The sequence below is a fragment of the Nerophis lumbriciformis genome, linkage group LG18, assembly GCF_033978685.3.
Source record: "Nerophis lumbriciformis linkage group LG18, RoL_Nlum_v2.1, whole genome shotgun sequence".
Lineage (NCBI taxonomy): Eukaryota > Metazoa > Chordata > Actinopteri > Syngnathiformes > Syngnathidae > Nerophis > Nerophis lumbriciformis.
This window is the reverse complement of record NC_084565.2, coordinates 14,576,044-14,594,795: the sequence shown is the minus strand read 5'-3', so window position 1 is coordinate 14,594,795 and position 18,752 is coordinate 14,576,044. Positions and strand designations below refer to the sequence as shown.

Here is an 18,752-nt window from a genome sequence, read left to right as displayed (position 1 = left end):
GTTTCAGAAGAGCAGTTCTCTGTTTATAAATAAAGTTGATTTGATTTGATTTGATTCCTGTTCTCGAACCTGATGATGATGGCTGTGTTGCGACCAACATTGTTCAGCGTTTTTCTACCAGGTAAAGGATGGCAAGCCTCAATATGACTGCAGTCCAGCTCAATCCCTGCGGACCATAAAAAGGCTGCTACCTGTTGCTCCGTCGTGTTAGCGATAGCCTCCTGGGCCCCAGAGTTTCCCCTGATGTCAACAGAAAGTGCGCCAGCAAACGACTTGGATCTTATTGGGAGCCCAGTGACAATCGCATCATTCATCCTCCTCTTCTGTTCCAAATCTTCCCTGTGTTCTTCAGCTGTACGATCCTCTTGTTCTTTTTTCTTCCAGTATCACTCGCAGCGCTTGCACTTCCTTTACAAGACCGAGGATCATTTTCTGCTGTGTTCTGATCACAGTCACTTCATCCCATAGAGCTAAGTGACCCTTTGATGTGCTCGATGTCATTCATTGTGAATTTATTTTTAGACACCAAAGTGCGGACTTGGGATAGATGTTTGTTTGCGTAAGCTCTATCCGCTCGTCACCGATCAGCTGTTAAGTTTGTAGCTTAGCGGCTAGGTTTCCAACTACCGCTCGCTGACTCGATACAGATAGTTCACCGTCCTGTTTTAGCCCAAACAGGTTTGTCCCTTTAAATATGAAGTCAGGCCAAAATTCTTAATTCAATCCCACAGCAAGACACATACAAACTCACAGCTGATTAAACATCTTAAATCTAAATGTCTTTTCACATAATTGCTAATTATGATGAAAAAGGCACGTGCAACAAACTGTCACATCACAAACAGTCCTACACAAGCAGCGTGCATGAGCATGGCAGTACTCAGATTGACCACAAGGGCGGAGCCTCTATTTAACTGTAATACAACTTTGATAATCGTGGTTGACAGTTAAAAAAAAAAAACACCACATCTTCTGAGATTTTTAATTTAAGGTTTTCATAAGATGTAAGCAATAAACATCAACATTTTATCAAAAGAAGGTGTAAATGATCTCATGTTGCATGTTATGATCCCGTGTCATGATATTAGTTTCCCTTGTAAAATCTAAACAAACCTTTGCACAGTATATTGCACGGTATATTTTCCAGGTAGATGACAGGAATCTTAAAAGTTTTGTTAAATGTTACGAAATGTTACATTCTTGTGTAATTTCCACATGTTTTATTTTGTTAAATTCTAAAGATTCATTTAAAAAAATAAAAAATAAATCTGTGCTATGTGCCTCTTAAGACCTCACTGTTTGCTTTGTAAGGCCATGTTAGCTATAAACTAAACCAAATTGATGCTAATCCATCTATTTGTTATCTTTTTTTCCCACATAAGAAATCGATAAGAGAACGGATAAAGAACTAAATCGTTAAACAGAATCGAAAGTGGAATTGGAACCAGAAAAATGTTATCAATTGCCATCCCTGCTTACGACTAAATTGTTTTGTGATGGAGCTCAAAATACATCCTCGTTGAGATATATATATATATATATATATATATATATATATATATATATATATATATATATATATATATATATATATATATATATATACATACATATATATATATATATATATACATACATATATATATATATATATATACATATATATATATATATATATATATATATATATATATATATATATATATATATATATATATATATATATATATATATATATATATATATACCAGTGAAGTGCGGTGAGGTTCATGGCTGGTAAGGCACTGACTTCATCACAGTCAGATTTACAAACATATGAACCCTAAAGAGTATCTTTATATATAATATATTATATATTATCATTCAAGTCACCACGTCAAAAACTTCCTAACAACAGACCACATGTCCTGAACCGCTTAATGTCTCTTGTTCGTAGCTTTGAAAGGAAAGAAGAAATGAAGGAACATTTCATCACGTTTATGGGCAAAATATTTGAAAACAAACATGCAGAGCTTGCCCCTCCACTGAAAGACGAAGAGGAATGTTGGTATTTGCCACTATTCGGTGTCTACTACCCTCGCAAGCCCAACAGATTAGGGTCGTCTTTGACAGCAGCGCTGAGTACAAGAATGTGTCACTAAATGATGTGTTGTTGACAGGATCAGACCTTAACAACTCACTGTTAGCTGTCTTAAATACGTTTCAGAAAGGAAGCTGTTGCCTTCACAGCCAACATTGAACAGATGTTTTACTGTTTCAATGTTCGAGAGCAAGACAGAAATGACTTGCGTTTTTTGTGATTTCGTGACAATGACATTTCCAAAGACATTGTAGAGTATAGGATGAGAGTCCACATCTTTGGGAATAGCCCATCACCAGCAGTGGCCATATACGGCTTACATCAGTCTGTGCTACGCAACCAGCCAGATTGTGATCCAGATGTCAAGCAGTTTGTCACACACGACTTCTACGTAGACGATGGACTCAAATCCCTCCCCACTGTTGAAATGTGTCCCTATTACAAAGAACCCGTGACACACTTGCAAACTCAAATCTAAGACTGCATAAAATAGCAGCTAACAGAAAAGAGGTACTTGAAGCATTCCCTTCAGAAGATCATGGCAAAAACCTAAAGGACTTGGACTTTGAAGCTGATTCAGTCCCCATGCAACATAGCTTGGGTCTCCTTTGGGACCTAAAGAAAGACTGCATCACCTTTAGAGTGTCAGACGAGTCAAAAGCCCTTTACTAGACAAGGTGTTTATCAACAATAAACAGCCTTTATGATCCATTAGACTTTGTAGCACCAGTAACTATTAGGGATGTCCCGATCCAGGTTTTTGCACTTCCGATCCGATACCGATATTGTTTTTGCATTTCCGATCCGATACCGATACTGACCGATACCGATACTGGCCTATCCGAGCATGTATTAAAGTTTAAAGTTATTTAGCCTACTTAGTTGTCAGAATCATGTTGAAAAGGGTTTTAGTACTCTTGATAACAACTAGCCAGCTGAATTAGGGGAGTTTGAATAATACACAATGGTTGGTAACAAGAAACTGACCTGTTTATTCAAGGATAAACACAAAATAGACAAAATTATACATGACAAACAGAAATGGCATCATTGAACTAGGGCTGGGCGATATGGCCTTTTTTTAATATTGCGATATTTTAAGGCCATATTGCGATACACGATATATATCTCGATATTTTGCCTTAGCCTTGAATGAACACTTGATGCATATAATCACAGCAGTATGATGATTCTATGTGTTTTGATTGATTGATTGAGACTTTTATTAGTAGGTTGCACAGTGAAGTACATATTCCGTACAATTGACCACTAATTGGTAACACCCGAATAAGTTTTTCAACTTCTTTAAGTCGGGGTCCACTTAAATTGATTCATGATACAGATATATACTATCAGATATATACCGGTACTATCAGATATATACTATCATCATAATACAGTCATCACACAAGATAATCACATTGAATTATTTATAAGCCAGGGTGTGGAGGGGGGCGCCGGATGTAAGTGTCAAAAAGACAGCCAAAAGAGTTTGATATGAGAATAAATCTAAAGTTAAAATATAGGGTAGAAATGCACCCATTTGCAGGAAATGTAGTCTTTGATTTTCAAAATGTTCTTTCAAGGCTTGCATGTCTACATTAAAACATTCTTCTTCATACTGCATTAATATATGCTACTTTTAAACTTTCATGCAGAGAAGGAAATCACAACTAAAAAAATCACTAATTTTTTCATACGGTGTTGATGTGGAAATTTTTGCCATTTTGATGGTGTGGAGTCTGGACGTGTGGCACCGAATGGAGATAAGCGTCTCGACAGACGTCACAATATTTGAACAATGATGACGAAAACTGTTGTCTCTGTCGTGTCCGTGTGTCGAAAATTGTTATGCGCTTATTTTTTTATTTGATTTTGTGCGTGGCATAGATTTGCTGTGCGCAGAGGACGCTTGAGCAGGCGCGCACCTTAGCGGCTGCGCTAGCATCACAGCTAACGTTAGCCATGCCGCTACATCGCTCTCTGCTGGGAGAGGGCGTATACGTATGTGACGTATGACGTGACAGTATGTGACGTATGACGTGACAGTATGTGACGTGTGTAAGAAGGTGCGCTCGCTGTCTGTGAGAGGGAGACACAGGAGAGAGTGAGAAGAGCCTGTCGTGTAATGCCAGCAGCTAAAAGCAACTGCGTGAGAATTGTGGATGTGTTGAAGGTGTGCTGGAAAATGCGGAACGGAAATTACGGAGCAGCAGAAAAGTGAAATGTATTATTTAAATAGGTGCGTTGGAAAACACGGACCGGAGTTTTTTTTAAACTGGATCTGGATCGGCATTTTCCCATGCCTTGCCGATACGCAATTTTTGGCAAATATCGGATCGGGACATCCCTAGTAACTATACAGGGAAAGTTCATTCTGCGTGAACTTACGGTGGAGAATGGAGACTGGGATGCACCATTGCCCTCAGAAATGGAAGAGTCCTGGACCTTGTGTAAGGACTCACTTAAAGTACTGTCCAACTTGACCATTCCCAGAGCGTACACAGAAATTTCTATCTCAACAACTACAAAAAAAGAGTTGTTGGTCTTTTTAAACGCATCTACTAAGGCTATAGCCGCAGTGGCCTATTTAAGAGTAACAGATGCAGCTAGGAACTGTGAAGTAGGCTTTGTTCTAGGTAAGACAAAGTTAGCACCACACCCAGATCAGACCATGCCAAGATTAGAGCTTAGTGCTGCTGTGTTAGCAGTCGAGCTTGCAGATCTTCTCACAGACTAACTAGGCTTTGAAATAGACTACACTGCATTCTATACAGACAGTAAAGTAGTCCTAGGTTATATCTCTCTCAAGCGTGCTGTTTCAAGACTACTGCACGTCATACATAACTTCAAATCACTGCCATCCAAAATCAATCACTGCCGTAGTTGGCACTACTGTGAGACAGGACTCACTGTAGACGAGTCAAACCAAGCCCAAAACATTATCATTCAAGCAGTACAACAGGATGTGTATGCCAAGGAATTGAAGTGTGAGCAAAAACACGATAAACTACCCCGAACCAGTCTTCTCAAAAACCTAGACCCCTACCTGGATGAAAAGGGACTTCTTAGAGTAGGAGGTCGCATCAGTGATTCAAACTTAAGCCAAGGTGAAAATAACTCACTCATAGTTTCTGGCCACAACCATATTGCAGCTCTTCTCATTAAGCACTACCACGAGCAGACCCAACACCAAGGTCGCCTTTTCACAGAAGGAGCTGTTTGATCTGCAGGATGGTGGATAGTAGGTGGCAAGAGAAATGTGAGCACAATCTTCTATCGTTGTGCATCCTGCAAAACACTTTGTGCCCGTCTGAGTACACAAAAAATGTCGAACCTCCCTCCAGACCGTCTTATAACGGACCCCCTTCACTAATATGGGCTTAGATGTTTTTGGCCCATGGTTTGTGTCTTCACAGCGCACAAGAGGAAGTATCATCCAAAATAAAAGGTGGGATGTCCTATTCACATGCTTGAGTATTACAGCAGTTTACATTGAGTTGATAGTCTCTCGATACCTCTAGCTTTGTTAATGCATTCAGATGGTTTCTGGCAGTAAGAGGACCTGTAAAAAGCGTTTGTTCTGATAGAGGTACCAATTTTGTCAGCGCATGTAAAGAACTGAAGATTCCCTCAAATTTAGGCAACACAGCTGTACAAACGATACCGTAAAGAACACGGATGTACATGGACTTTTAACCCTCCACCCTTCCCACTTTGGCGGGTCATGGAAAGAATGATTGGACTTGCCCGGAAAATGTTGGACTCAATGTTTTTCCAGCTCAAGACCACTAAACTCACTCACAGAGTTCTTGTCACCTTTATGACAGAGGTGGCGGCAATTATAAACGCAAGACCCCTTGTCCCTGTTTCATCGGACCCAAGTGACCCTTTCACTTTGACCCCGGCCACTCTTATAAACCAAAAGGTAACCCCTCTTAAGGCTCCAGTTGGCAACTTTACAGCGTCAGACCTCTACAAACACCAGTGGCGCCAAGTCCAGCACCTGTCAAACACCTTCTGGGACAGGTGGAAGAAGGTGTTCCTTCCCACTCTCAAACCACATCGCAAGTGGCATTCTAGCCAGCTTAACGTGAGCGTAGGTTTGGTCGTTGTACTCAAAGACAGCCAATGTCCCCGAAATGAATGGCCTCTTGCACGTGTAACTCAGGTGTTCCCAAGTAAAGATGGCAAAGTGCGTTCAGTAGAGCTAAGGGTAGTTAGGTCAGATGATACAAAGGTGTTGACCAAACCCATCTCAGAGATTGTACCTTTGATTATTTCATGAGTTATTTGTTTTTCCCAGTTATTTTGGTGGCATGTATCCACGCCAAGCGGGGAGTGTTCTGTTACAACTAAAGGTTGTAAACTCTTGTTGTTGAAGTGTGTTATGCTTATTGCTTGTTATTTAATTAACATAATTACATGTGTATTTTTCGCCATCATGTAGTCAGGACAGTTTCTACATCTTTGAGAAGTGTGTACTTTGAATCAAACTTTATTGACCAAAAGTTGCATAAGCCAAGCAGAGAAATCTACGGTGCCAGCACGTACTTTATGGTGGTTATTTTCGAAGAAATACTGCAAATATCTTTTGTTTAAGGTTGCATCGCCGGTATGTATCATAAGTTGAACTTTGAAACTTGTTTTTTGTCTAAATTTCTGATTTGTGATGTATAATGAGATCTTTGTCATGCTCATTAGCGATAATTTTCGATGTCATCTAAGATGGCGTCGTAGTACAAATTAACTTTTGTTTACCTTCTCATGCCTTGTATGGTAGCATTACAGCATATATATGTATACATTTGCATAAGATATGTATATATTGACTGTATTGTTTGTCTTTTTAGTTTCACCCTTTTGAATGTCAATAAACCTGCTGACAACGCTCATCGGTCTCTAGAGTCGTGACGTAAGAAAGGTGTTAAACACCCCTTGCATCAGACATGCACCCCTAACGGCACACCCATATATATATATACCTATATATATATATACCTATACTGTATATACTTTTATATACATATATACCTATATATATACCTATACTGTCTCACCTGCACTGGCTTCCTGTGCACTTAAGATGAGACTTTAAGGTTTTACTACTTACGTATAAAATACTAAAGGGTCTAGCTACATCCTATTTTGCTGATCGTATTGTACCATATGTTCCAGCCAGAAATCTGCGTTCTAAGAACTCCGGCTTATTAGTGATTCCCAGAGCCCAAAAAAAGTCTGCAGGCGTTAAGAGAGTTTTCTATCCGGGCTCCAGTACTCTGGAATGTTCTACCAGTAACAGTTAGAGATGCTACCTCAATAGAAGCATTTAAGTCCCATCTTAAAACTCATTTGTATACTCTAGCCTTTAAATAGACCGAGTTGATCTGCCGTCTCTTACTTCTGCTCTGCACCCCTCTGCTGCATGGAGAGGTTATCAGGTGACCACGGATCAGCCTCCACAGATGAAGCGCTAGCTGTTATAAGTCAGGACCCGGAGTGACAACACCTTATGCATCAGACGGTGAAGTCTCTGCGCCCCGACTTGTCTGCATGCAAGAGGATCCCCCAGCTGGCCTCCCGATGGACTGGGCTCTCACATTATTAACTGTATCCACTCGGCATCCATTGCATCCGATCACCCAGGGTGTGGGGATCCCCACATCTGCGCTCTCTACCAAGGTTTCTCTTGTCGCTTTGGGTTGAGTTTTTCTTGCCCTGGTGTGGGATCTGAGCCGAGGATGTTGTTGTGGTTTGTGAAGTCCTTTGAGGCACTTGTGATTAAGGGCTATATAAGTCAACTTTGATTGATTGATGGTGTTAATCTTGCCTTTATTGACTCCTGCTTCAGCATGGTACAGATTGAAGTTGTATGTTCAACTAACCCCTAAGCCTAACCCAACCTTCACGGATACACACACATTTTAGCCTCGCTTTTTTCGATTATTTATTTATTTGATTAATGAACATCTTCTTCTCAGCACTGTAATTCGCATTCATTTTTTTTTATTTCCCATGGTTGAAAAAGAAAGTTTTGTCTGTATACCTATCATCTGCTATTATCTAATGCTAACGAGTCAGACACCGGATGTGGGCGGCTCTTACGGTGTTCACTTTGGCATTTTCTGCTCTAACTAGCGATATTTGAACCAGAATTGTAACTACATTTTTTGCTCGCATCTTCAGGCAAAAAAAAACGTTATTTCCGGACTATAAGCCACTATTTCTTTTCAACACTTTGAACCCCGTGCTTTATACAATGCTGCTGGAATTTTGCGGATTCACGGGTTTAAAATGCCACCACTAAATTTATCCTTGACCAATGAAATTTGCAAACAGATCACGGGGGACCAGTGATATATATGTACAAAATCTAATTTGTCTGGTGGACGCAGCTTGTGTTTAGGTGCATTCTAAAGCCCGGCAATTACGGCAGCTGGAAAAAGGTATATCAAACAATTTGTAAGGTGGGGCACTCGTAAGCCAAGGTACCACCGTATTTGACTTGTCCTAACTGAAATGTCATCAATTTGATCTGTGCTAAAGTTGTCACATTGGAACATTGTTTTTGTGATAATAAACTCATCAATTAAATTAGAAACTCTACTGCCTCAAAGTGGGCTGGTTTGTCTCAATTTTCCATGACCCGCTTTTGAATGAATATTCAGGTGAGAAAAAACAAACATTTAATTTTAACAAAATGGAAAGAAGATCATCATAGTAGAACCTCAGTGATACTAGTAGTGTTTTTATACCTCTTGACCTCAGTTCTAATGTTGCACTGGCTACAGCCCTGGTAGCAACAGCAACAATCAAACCTGGACTAAACTGCCTCATTTAGTAAAGAAATGTACCTAATGAGGGTAGTAACGCAGGAGATGTTTGGGATGGACGACGTGAAGGGAGAAGCCACTGAGGCCTCTAGTTCAGACAGAGAGATTCCACTGTGCGCTTTCTTCAGGGCCTAAAAGTGAGAGAGACAATGTCATCACTGAAACAAGACAGACAACAATCTGTGCATGTGTATTTGTAACATAGTCTGCGTATCATACAGTATATCAAAAACTCATATCAGTACATAATAACAATTTAATGTGTACAATGTGTGCATGTGTGTTATATTCAATAGATACCTAGATATAAATATACTGTATCTAAAGATATTAGGCCCTTTTCCACCGCAGGAACTTTTACTGGAACTTTCCCATTTACCCAGGTAAATAATGTTCACCCTGTTTCACCACTAAAAACCACCCGGGTAGTTTTAGTTCTTCAGGAAATTTTTGTCATTTCTGCCAGCAAGGTGGGACTTTTGGAAGATTCTTGGAACCTTATCGGGGGCGGGCTGTGCTGTCGAATGCTGCCTGGTTGAAGACAGTTGGGGGCGTTTCTTAAATGTATTTTTCAAACACAGCACCGCCATTTACAGAATGCTAGACGACTGGTGTGTTTCCTATTTCTTGTGTATTTCTATTACAACAAACTTGACAACGGAGAGAAATAAGAACTAAATAAACTTTCCACTTGCAGAAACTTTTGTGGGCATCTTTGTGCTGAAGAACGCTGATCAGTGTTTTTACTCGACTGTAGTCTTTAAACTATATGCACTTTATTGTTGTTTATTATGTTCAAAAACTTAATTTCAATATGCAAAGCTACGAGAACTGGACGGACTCTTTTAAACGTATTTACGGAGGAGTATGAAGCCGGACTGGAAACAACGACCTCAGCAAACTCTTGACTTTGTTGGATAATTGTGAAATAAAGGAGGCAGCACACGTGTGGAAGGAAGGTAAATAACATTAAATATTAACTATTTACTTCATTACATGTTGTAAAAGTAGTCAATGACACTCCATTTGTGTAGTTATTAGCATCAACCCCAGTAAACACAATGCTAATGATAACAAGCTAACACTAAAGACAATATGTTTGGGTTGTCGGCGTGAAATAAACAATGACATTTATTATTTATATATTGTTATTTACAGATAAACACTGACATTTAATATTTATATATTTTTATTTACAAATAAACAATGACATGTATTCTTTATATATTGTTATTTACAGATCAACACTGAGATTTATTCTTTATATATAGTTATTTACAGATAAACACTGACATTTATTATTCATATATAGTTATTTACAGATAAACACTGACATGTATTCTTTATATATAGTTATTTACAGATAAACACTGACATTCATTATTTATATATTGTTATTTACAGATAAAAACTGACATTTATTCTTTATATATAGTTATTTACAGATAAACACTGACATGTATTCTTTATATATTGTTATTTACAGATAAACACTGACATGTATTATTTATATATTGTTATTTACAGATAGACACCCGGAACTAGTAGAGGTTCCCTAAAGTTCCTAACTTTTGGTGGAAATGGGCCTATGGTTGCTATGGTCTTAAAACATGGGTGGATATATTTTGTTTCTCCGTGTTCCTTTTTAAACAGTTCTGTATGGTTGTTATGAAGTTTCAATTCATGGCAACCTTTTACCCACAAAAACATGGTTGTGCCATGGGATCACCTGTATTACCAATAGTAGCAAACCTTTCCATGGATGACATGAAAAAGAGAGCTCTGGGCTCTTTTAAAGGAACAGCACCCAGTCATCGGTACATATATGTGGATAACACATGGGTGAAAATCAGAAACCAAGAAGTGCAAGCCTTCACCCAGCACATGAACTCAGTGGACAAAAACATCAAGTTCACACGTGAGGATGTCAAAGACAGGAAGTTGCCTTTTTTAGACTGTGATGTCTACATTGGAGAAAACAGGGGCCTCCATGTCAGGGTTTACCGAAAACCCACACATACAGATCAATACCTACTTTTTGACTCACACCACCCACTGGAACACAAACACAGAGCTGACATATATATATAGGCACAAACATATTGTCATTCCATATGTGAGAAACTCAGAATAATTTTTAACCAACACAACATCCCAGTACACTTCAAAGCAGGCAACACCCTGAGACAGACTGGGGCATCGTAAAGACCGGACACCCCACAACCACAAAAACAATCTGTGTATGCTATCCAGTGTAATGATGAATGCACTGTTCATATATTGGGGGAACAAAACAACTACTAAGCCGACGCATGGCAAACTCTTCAGGCCAAGACTCAGCTTGTCTACCTGCACCTCAGGGAGAAACAGCACTCCTTTGAAAACAAAAATGTACAGATTCTGGACAAGGAGGATGGATGGTACAAAAGAGGAGTGAGGGAAGCCAACTATGTCAAGGGTAAAAAAAACATCCCTTAAGAGAGGAGGTGGTCTGTGAGACAACCTGTCTCCCATATACAATACTGTCCTTTCAACCATTCCTAAAAGACTCTGCAATTTAGCCTCCAACAAATAACAGCAGTGAGAAACTTTCTGCTCGCAGAAGGTGACCAGAATGCCATTTGTTTACAACTGAATGGAATGCTTACGCGGGGATTCCGATCGTTTTGGGCTGGTAGAAGTCGATTCACAGTGATCGTTCTGCCACAAAATACCTCAATACTAAGGAGGGTAAATTACACTTCAACGACTGTCGTTGGCTTTGACAGTTAGGATTGCTCGTTTGCATTAAAACAGTTGTTTTTCTCATTACGATAGGGCGAAACCATCCTTGCCCAGAAACACCCTCCTGGTTTTGGAGTATAAATATTTGGGGTTTTAGCACCAGCAGCTAGACTAGATGTGACCAATCTAAGTCTAAGACTAGATCTGACCAATCTAAGTCTATGAGCATGAACTGATGAAGTCTACTCGGATGAGAGGCGAAAGGTTTTCTAAGACAAACCAAACAGTCCAGTTGCGATCGATTGAATGTCCTGAGATGACAATGACCTGATGAATGAGAACATTACCGTAATCGACATGTTATGAAGATTGTATTTTCCCACCTTTGAGCAAAACTGCCACGTTATGGACACCGTTTGGACACAATTAAGGTATTTAAATAAACATTTACAGAATCTTACTGTGTAAATAACTCATTTTGCAACAAATACTGTATGTCTGCAGCTTGTAGTACGTTGCGGCTAATATATAAAACATTTTTATTTTCCCTAAAATTTAGTGTGGGTGTGGCTAATATATAGATGCACTCTTTAGTCCGGAAATTACGGTAGTTACTCCTTTGTCGAAAAAATTGTTACTCTTCAACTCCAGTCACCTCTCTTTATTTAGACAGCCTTAAAACTAAATAATCTGAGATGACTATTCCTTGAGGGAGGAAGACAGGAAGAGTCCCAATGAGGGTTGTCATTGTTTTGATACTAAAATTATACATTGTTATCTAATGGACCATATCGAATTGGAGCATGTATGTTATTCTGTGATTACATACGAAATATACTTTTTTATTTTATATTTAAATGCCTCCCTTATGTTGTGTTCCTTGTTTATAGTGTACACTTTAACCATTCATTTGTTTGAAATAAAAAAACACTTGTTCCCTGTTTAAATGTATAGATATATTTTATGTGTCCACTTCCTCGTATTTCAATGTTTATGTATTTTTTTCAGAGCGCACTGTTTAGTTTCGTGGACACTGATTGGCTCAGCCTCAGGCAACACTGCTATATTGAATTAAATGTATCAAAGGGTGTTATTTCACGTCGAGAGGGCTCTCATAGTGTAAAAAAAAAATACTTTGAAGGCCGTAAAAAGGTGTATATGCTCTTGCTATGAAAACATTCCATTTATAATCAATTACTCCTATCCATCCATCCATTTTCTACCGCTTAATCCCTTCGGGGTCGCGGGGGGTGCTGGACCCTATCTCAGCTACAATCAGGCGGAAGGCGGGGTACACCCTGGACAAGTCACCACCTCATCACAAGGCCAACACAGATAGACAGACAACTTTCACACTCACATTCACAGACTAGGGCCAATTTAGTGTTGCCAATCAACCTATCCCCAGGTGCATGTTTTTGGAGGTGGGAGGAAGCCTTAGTACCCGGAGGGAACCCACGCAGTCACGGGGAGAACATGCAAACTCCACACAGAAAGATCCCGAGCCCGGGATTGAACAGAGGACTGCTCAGGACCTTCGTATTGTGAGGCAGACGCACTAACCCCTCTGCCACCATGCTGCCCTCAATTACTCCTACTTCAGGGAAATTAGTTTACCCCGGTCGGACCAGGAACTACTGTATTTTCCGCACTATAAGCCGCACCTAAAAACCACAAATTTTCTCAAAAGCTGACAGTGCGGCTTATAACCCGGTGCGCCTTATATATGGATTAATATTAATATTCATTTTCATAAAGTTTAGGTCTCGCAACTACGGTAAACAGCCGCCATCTTTTTTCCCCGTAGAAGAGGAAGCGCTTCTTCTTCTACGGTAAGCAACCGCCAAGGTAAGCACCCGCCCCCGTAGAAGAGGAAGCGCGCGGGTATTATGTTTCATTTCATTTGTGTGTTTACATCTGTAAAGACCACAAAATGGCTCCTACTAAGAGACACGCGTACAACGCAGAATTCAAACTCAAGGCAATAAGTCACGCAGTAGAACACGGAAATAGAGCAGCAGCGAGAGAATTGAACATAAATGAATCAATGGTGCGTAGGTAGAGGAAGCAACAAGATGACCTGCGCCACTAAGACAGGGAGACAGCGCCGGACGACATACGCCAACATCTGCCAGTGGATTGTAAATGCCTGGGCGGATATATCGGTCTCAACTGTGGTCCGAGCTTTCCGGAAGGCAGGATTCACGTAACTCCTGGACAACAACAGCAACATTGACTCTGATGACTTCGACGAGACGGAGCCGGCCATTTTGGATGCCGTTTTCGCCCAACTTTTTAATTCAGACACTGAAGAAGAATTTGAGGGATTTATGGATGAGGAATAACTTCAGAAAGTGAGCTTTAAATGTTTATTTTGTGTGTTGTGTGACATTAACGTTCGAGCAATGTTGAGTTATTGATGTTGCTATTGCTCTGCACTAATTTGAGTGTTACTATTTTTATGATTGCACATTTGCACATTACATTTTGGGGGTGAACAGAGTTGTTAGAACGCTGGTTTGTATTTATATATTTAAAGTTTGACTGACCTATCTGACTGTTTTTTTGACATTCCCTTTAGCGCAGCGTCGGCGCGGTTTATAACCCGGGGCGGCTTATAGGTGAACAAAGTTTTGAAATATGCCATTCATTGAAGGTGCGGCTAATAACCCGGGGCGGCTTATAGTGCGGAAAATACGGTAATTAACAGTGATAAATGAGGGATTACTGTATCCATCATCTTTGACTTTAGTGTCTTAAAATGTAGAATGTTAATGTAATGATTTTTCGTACACATTACAACCTACAACGAGGTATTCAATACTATTTGGTGTTTTCAAAATAACCAGTACATAGTGTGAGTGGTGATTTGTACATACAGAATACTCACCCCACAGTCATTAGCGCCATCTCCACACATCCCTACCATGTAACTGGAAGATTAAAACATAACAATGAGAAATGCACATCATTCTCCAAATGTTGTTTTTCATCAAAGTACATAACTATAGCTGACTCAATGTTTTGAAGGACTTCCACCAGCTGAGTCTTCTGGTCTGGAGTCATGCGAGCAAACACAGTGGCTCTTAGGAGGAACTGCAGCACCCCCATGAGGAGAGATAAAGTATGACATCGTCATTTTCACTCTAGGAGTGTTGAACACAAAACACTAAAGTAGCCAAATGCATCTTAGTACCTTCTGGAAAAGTTCTGGAAAGTATTGTGTGATGACAGCGAAGGCTTGGCCGCTTACAGCAAAGTGATAGCCTTGCTCCTCCTCCTTGTACTTCAACCCATCCCCAGCAAAGCTGACCTCAGCAGTCTAAATGAAGGAATACAAATAGAGGCACAAAGAACAGAATATTAAATATGTATGTCTTATCTTCCTCTTGAGATGATTCCAAGTCATATTTGTTGCCTTGTTATCGCTTTAGTTAAGTAAAGTTGTCCCTCAACACTTTGCACTTGAAATATTGCAGCTTCACGCCATTGCATTTTTTTATTTTTCTTAGGCATATTCTAGATAGTTTAGCCTGAAATAAGTGTTAAATTAAATCATAATTCATGTCATATGAATTACAGTGCAGTATTTGTCTTATTTTCTATTATTATTTTGTATCAATTTATGAAGATATTTACCAGGGGAATGCAGTTTTCCGAATAAATTGTGACAATAAAAACAGGCAGCATCTTCACTATCTTCACCACAACAATTAGGGTCACCGACTTTTGGCAAAACAACTTTTTGATGCATTTCATCTTCAACTCCATCGATAACACGTCTCCACATTGGTGAGCCTTAGACCAGAGCGACATCAAGAGACAACAGCGGGACATAACTGTAGCACACAGTTTATGCTACGTGCTAGTGTGGGTGTGTTACGACACTGAAGTGTGGTGCCGTAAAGGAGTTTTCCTCAGCCTGTTGGGAAGTGTTGTGAATGTAAATAAAAGTTGTGTGGTCACAAAGTTGAGTCCGTGCGGATTTGGATTTAACAGTGGCAATGAGGATCAAGTTTCCCTTTTCTCCTTTGCCTCCCTTCCTCCCTCTGCCCGGCGAGCCGCTGATCTTGTGGTCTCGTTGGCATGTGAAGGATTTGATCATTTTTAATGCTACACATATTGTTAGCGTACACATACATCTAATGAAGTGAGTTTATCGATCCTCCCAACATATTTCTGTATGCTAACTATCATATAGTTATTGCAGTATGTCATTAGACATTAATGGTAAGTTTTAAAGTAGCACATATATACAGCATAGCCCTGACACAAGGGTGTGAAATAATTGTGAGCGGCAATTCTCATCAAGATAACCCAGTGGAGGAGCCCCTTTTGGAAAAGTCTATCAGTAGAACTGTCCCGATATTCAATAAGTCAATTAACTGGAGGATAAATGAAAATGAATATTTTCCAACCTGGATAATCGCCGTGTGCATGCATTGTTACGGATTACAAGACTGGTCACTATTTTGCATCGGTTTTAGTAGCTGCGAATAACAGCTACAATTAAACAATAGTAATGGTAACTGCTGTAAAACTTTCAACGGTTAGTATTATCGTGTTTAATTAAAATGATCCAAAAAATAAAAATTGACAACCACAGTTTGATAAAAGTATGGACACAAAATATTGTTAGCTTGCTCGCTACACACAGGCCACACGCCAATGCTGTAGGGAACCTGCACAGGAGGGAGCAACAACTCTTCTCCTGATAACTAATCAGGCCCACTGACTTTCATGGCTAAATTTGAAAGATAAAATAAATTGGTGGAAAAAAATACAGGGAAAAAAAAAACATTAATCAATAATCTGTAAATAGCTGGCACAAAAAATATGAATCACAAATAGACAGGATTTCAAATGCAGTTTGAAACTAGCAGTTTGTGTATTTCCAGTTTTTTATTAAAGGCCTACTGAAATGCGATTTTCTTATTTAAACGGGGATAGCAGGTCCATTCTGTGTGTCATACTTGATCATTTCGCGATATTGCCATATTTTTGCTGCAAGGATTTAGCAGAGACCATCGACGATAAAGTTCGCAACTTTTGGTCGCTGATAAAAAAAGCCTTGCCTGTACCGGAAGTAGCAGACGAGTAGCGTGACGTCACAGGTTGTGGAGCTCCTCACATCTGCACATTGTTTACAATCTTGGCCACCACCAGCGAGAGCGATTCGGACCGAGAAAGCGACGATTTCCCCATTAATTTGAGCGAGGATGAAAGATTTGTGGATGAGGAAAGTGAGAGTGAAGGACTAGAGGGCAGTGGGAGCGATTCAGATAGGGAAGATGCTGTGAGAGGCGGGTGGGACCTGATATTCAGCTGGGAATGACTAAAACAGTAAATAAACACAAGACATATATATACTCTATTAGCCACAACACAACCAGGCTTATATTTAATATGCCACAAATTAATACCGCATAACAAACACCTCCCCCCTCCCGTCGATATAACCCGCCAATACAACTCAAACACCTGAACAACACACTCAATCTCACAGCCCAAAGTACTGTTCACCTCCCCAAAGTTCATACATCACATATATTTCCCCAAAGTTACATACGTGACATGCACATAGAGGCACGCACGTACGGGCAAGGGATCAAATGTTTGGAAGCCGCAGCTGCATGCTTACTCACGGTACCGTGTCTGCGCATCCAACTCAAAGTCCTCCTGGTAAGAGTCTCTGTTGTCCCAGCTCTCCACAGGCCAATGGTAAAGCTTGACTATCATCTTCCGGGAATGTAAACAATGAAACACCGGCTGTGTTATCCGGCACACCAGTCAAGGGGTGCATTCTACGGCGGGGGGCGTTATCCAGCACAACACCTACCGACAGCTTTCTTCTTTGCTGTCTCCATTGTTCATTGAACAAATTGCAAAAGATTCACCAACACAGATGTCCAGAATACTGTGGAATTTTGCAAATGAAAACAGACGACTTAATAGCTGGCCATCATGCTATCCCAAAATGTCCTCCACAATCCGTGACGTCACGCGCTGACGTCATCATACCGAGACGTTTTCAGCAGGATATTTCGCGCGAAATTTAAAATTGCACTTTAGTAAGCTAACCCGGCCGTATTGGCATGTGTTGCAATGTTAAGATTTCATCATTGATATATAAACTATCAGACTGCGTGGTCGGTAGTAGTGGGTTTCAGTAGGCCTTTAATGATTCTGTTTCACCTGATCGTTGTTCACAACGTGGTTGTCAGAGTAGCGCCATGTGATACTCGCAGGGTTCTCCTCGTTTGGAGGCACAGCATCAGCAATAATAATGTTCTCATGGGCTTGAACCATCCCACAGTCTCGAGCCACCGATATTGCTGTCCACATGTTGTCACCTAAAAAAGGACCTTGTTCAGTGACCTACAGACACAACAAGAAAACACTTGTATTTCTGACTTTGGTTACCTGTGACCATCAAAGTCCGAATGTTGGCTTGTTGTAAGTCAAGCAACACCCCAGCAGTCTGTTCTTTGATTTTGTTCTGCATGACGATCAAGCCTAGAAAGTCCATGTTGGTCTCTAACTGCTCTCTGTTAATGCCAACACACACACACACACACACACACACACACACACACACACACACACACACACACACACACACACACCAAAATGTTAAATAAATTAAGTTAGCCCGAGTATAGAGGGGTCATCTGCACTTCTCCAAGTCCTTCTCTTTCAGTTTAGTTATATTCATTTTCATTTACCAGAAATAACAGCATTACATTTTGTAGAACACGTCTGGAAAATGTGAGACTAAATGTTTATGTCACTCAACATTTGTCTGATGTTTGTATATCGTGGAAGATATTTACATTATATGTATGATTGCGGGCAGCACGGTTGTACTTTTGTGTGTGGGTGGGCCCAGCCTACAGGGTGTTGTGATGCGTCTAGTGCAGTAGTTAGAGGGAAAGTCGCATGTCTACTTTCCACCTGCTTGCTAACCTCTCGCTTACAGACACTGCCACTGGCTAGCCCTTGTGGTGAACGGAGAAGCAGCCTTGTGCGTCAGTCTTCTCCTGCCAGTGCACAGCCTCTCCTTCACCAAGACACCTGTCAGGCCTCCACGTGGCCACACATGGTAACTAGGGCCC

The 18,752-nt window shown here is 40.3% G+C and overlaps 1 protein-coding gene across 1 annotated transcript in view; it reads right to left on the bottom strand.

Moving 5' to 3' along the window:
• LOC133617632 (polyamine-transporting ATPase 13A3-like) overlaps positions 1-18,752 on the bottom strand; it is a 124,038-nt gene that overhangs the window by 40,260 nt on the left and 65,026 nt on the right. The window contains exons 19-24 of the mRNA XM_061977721.2: positions 18,061-18,185; positions 17,833-17,990; positions 14,834-14,959; positions 14,654-14,733; positions 14,528-14,570; positions 8,935-9,044 (exon numbers count right to left, since the gene is read on the bottom strand). Of these exons, the coding sequence (XP_061833705.2) occupies positions 8,935-9,044; positions 14,528-14,570; positions 14,654-14,733; positions 14,834-14,959; positions 17,833-17,990; positions 18,061-18,185 (642 nt within the window). The remainder of the gene's footprint in view (positions 1-8,934; positions 9,045-14,527; positions 14,571-14,653; positions 14,734-14,833; positions 14,960-17,832; positions 17,991-18,060; positions 18,186-18,752) is intronic.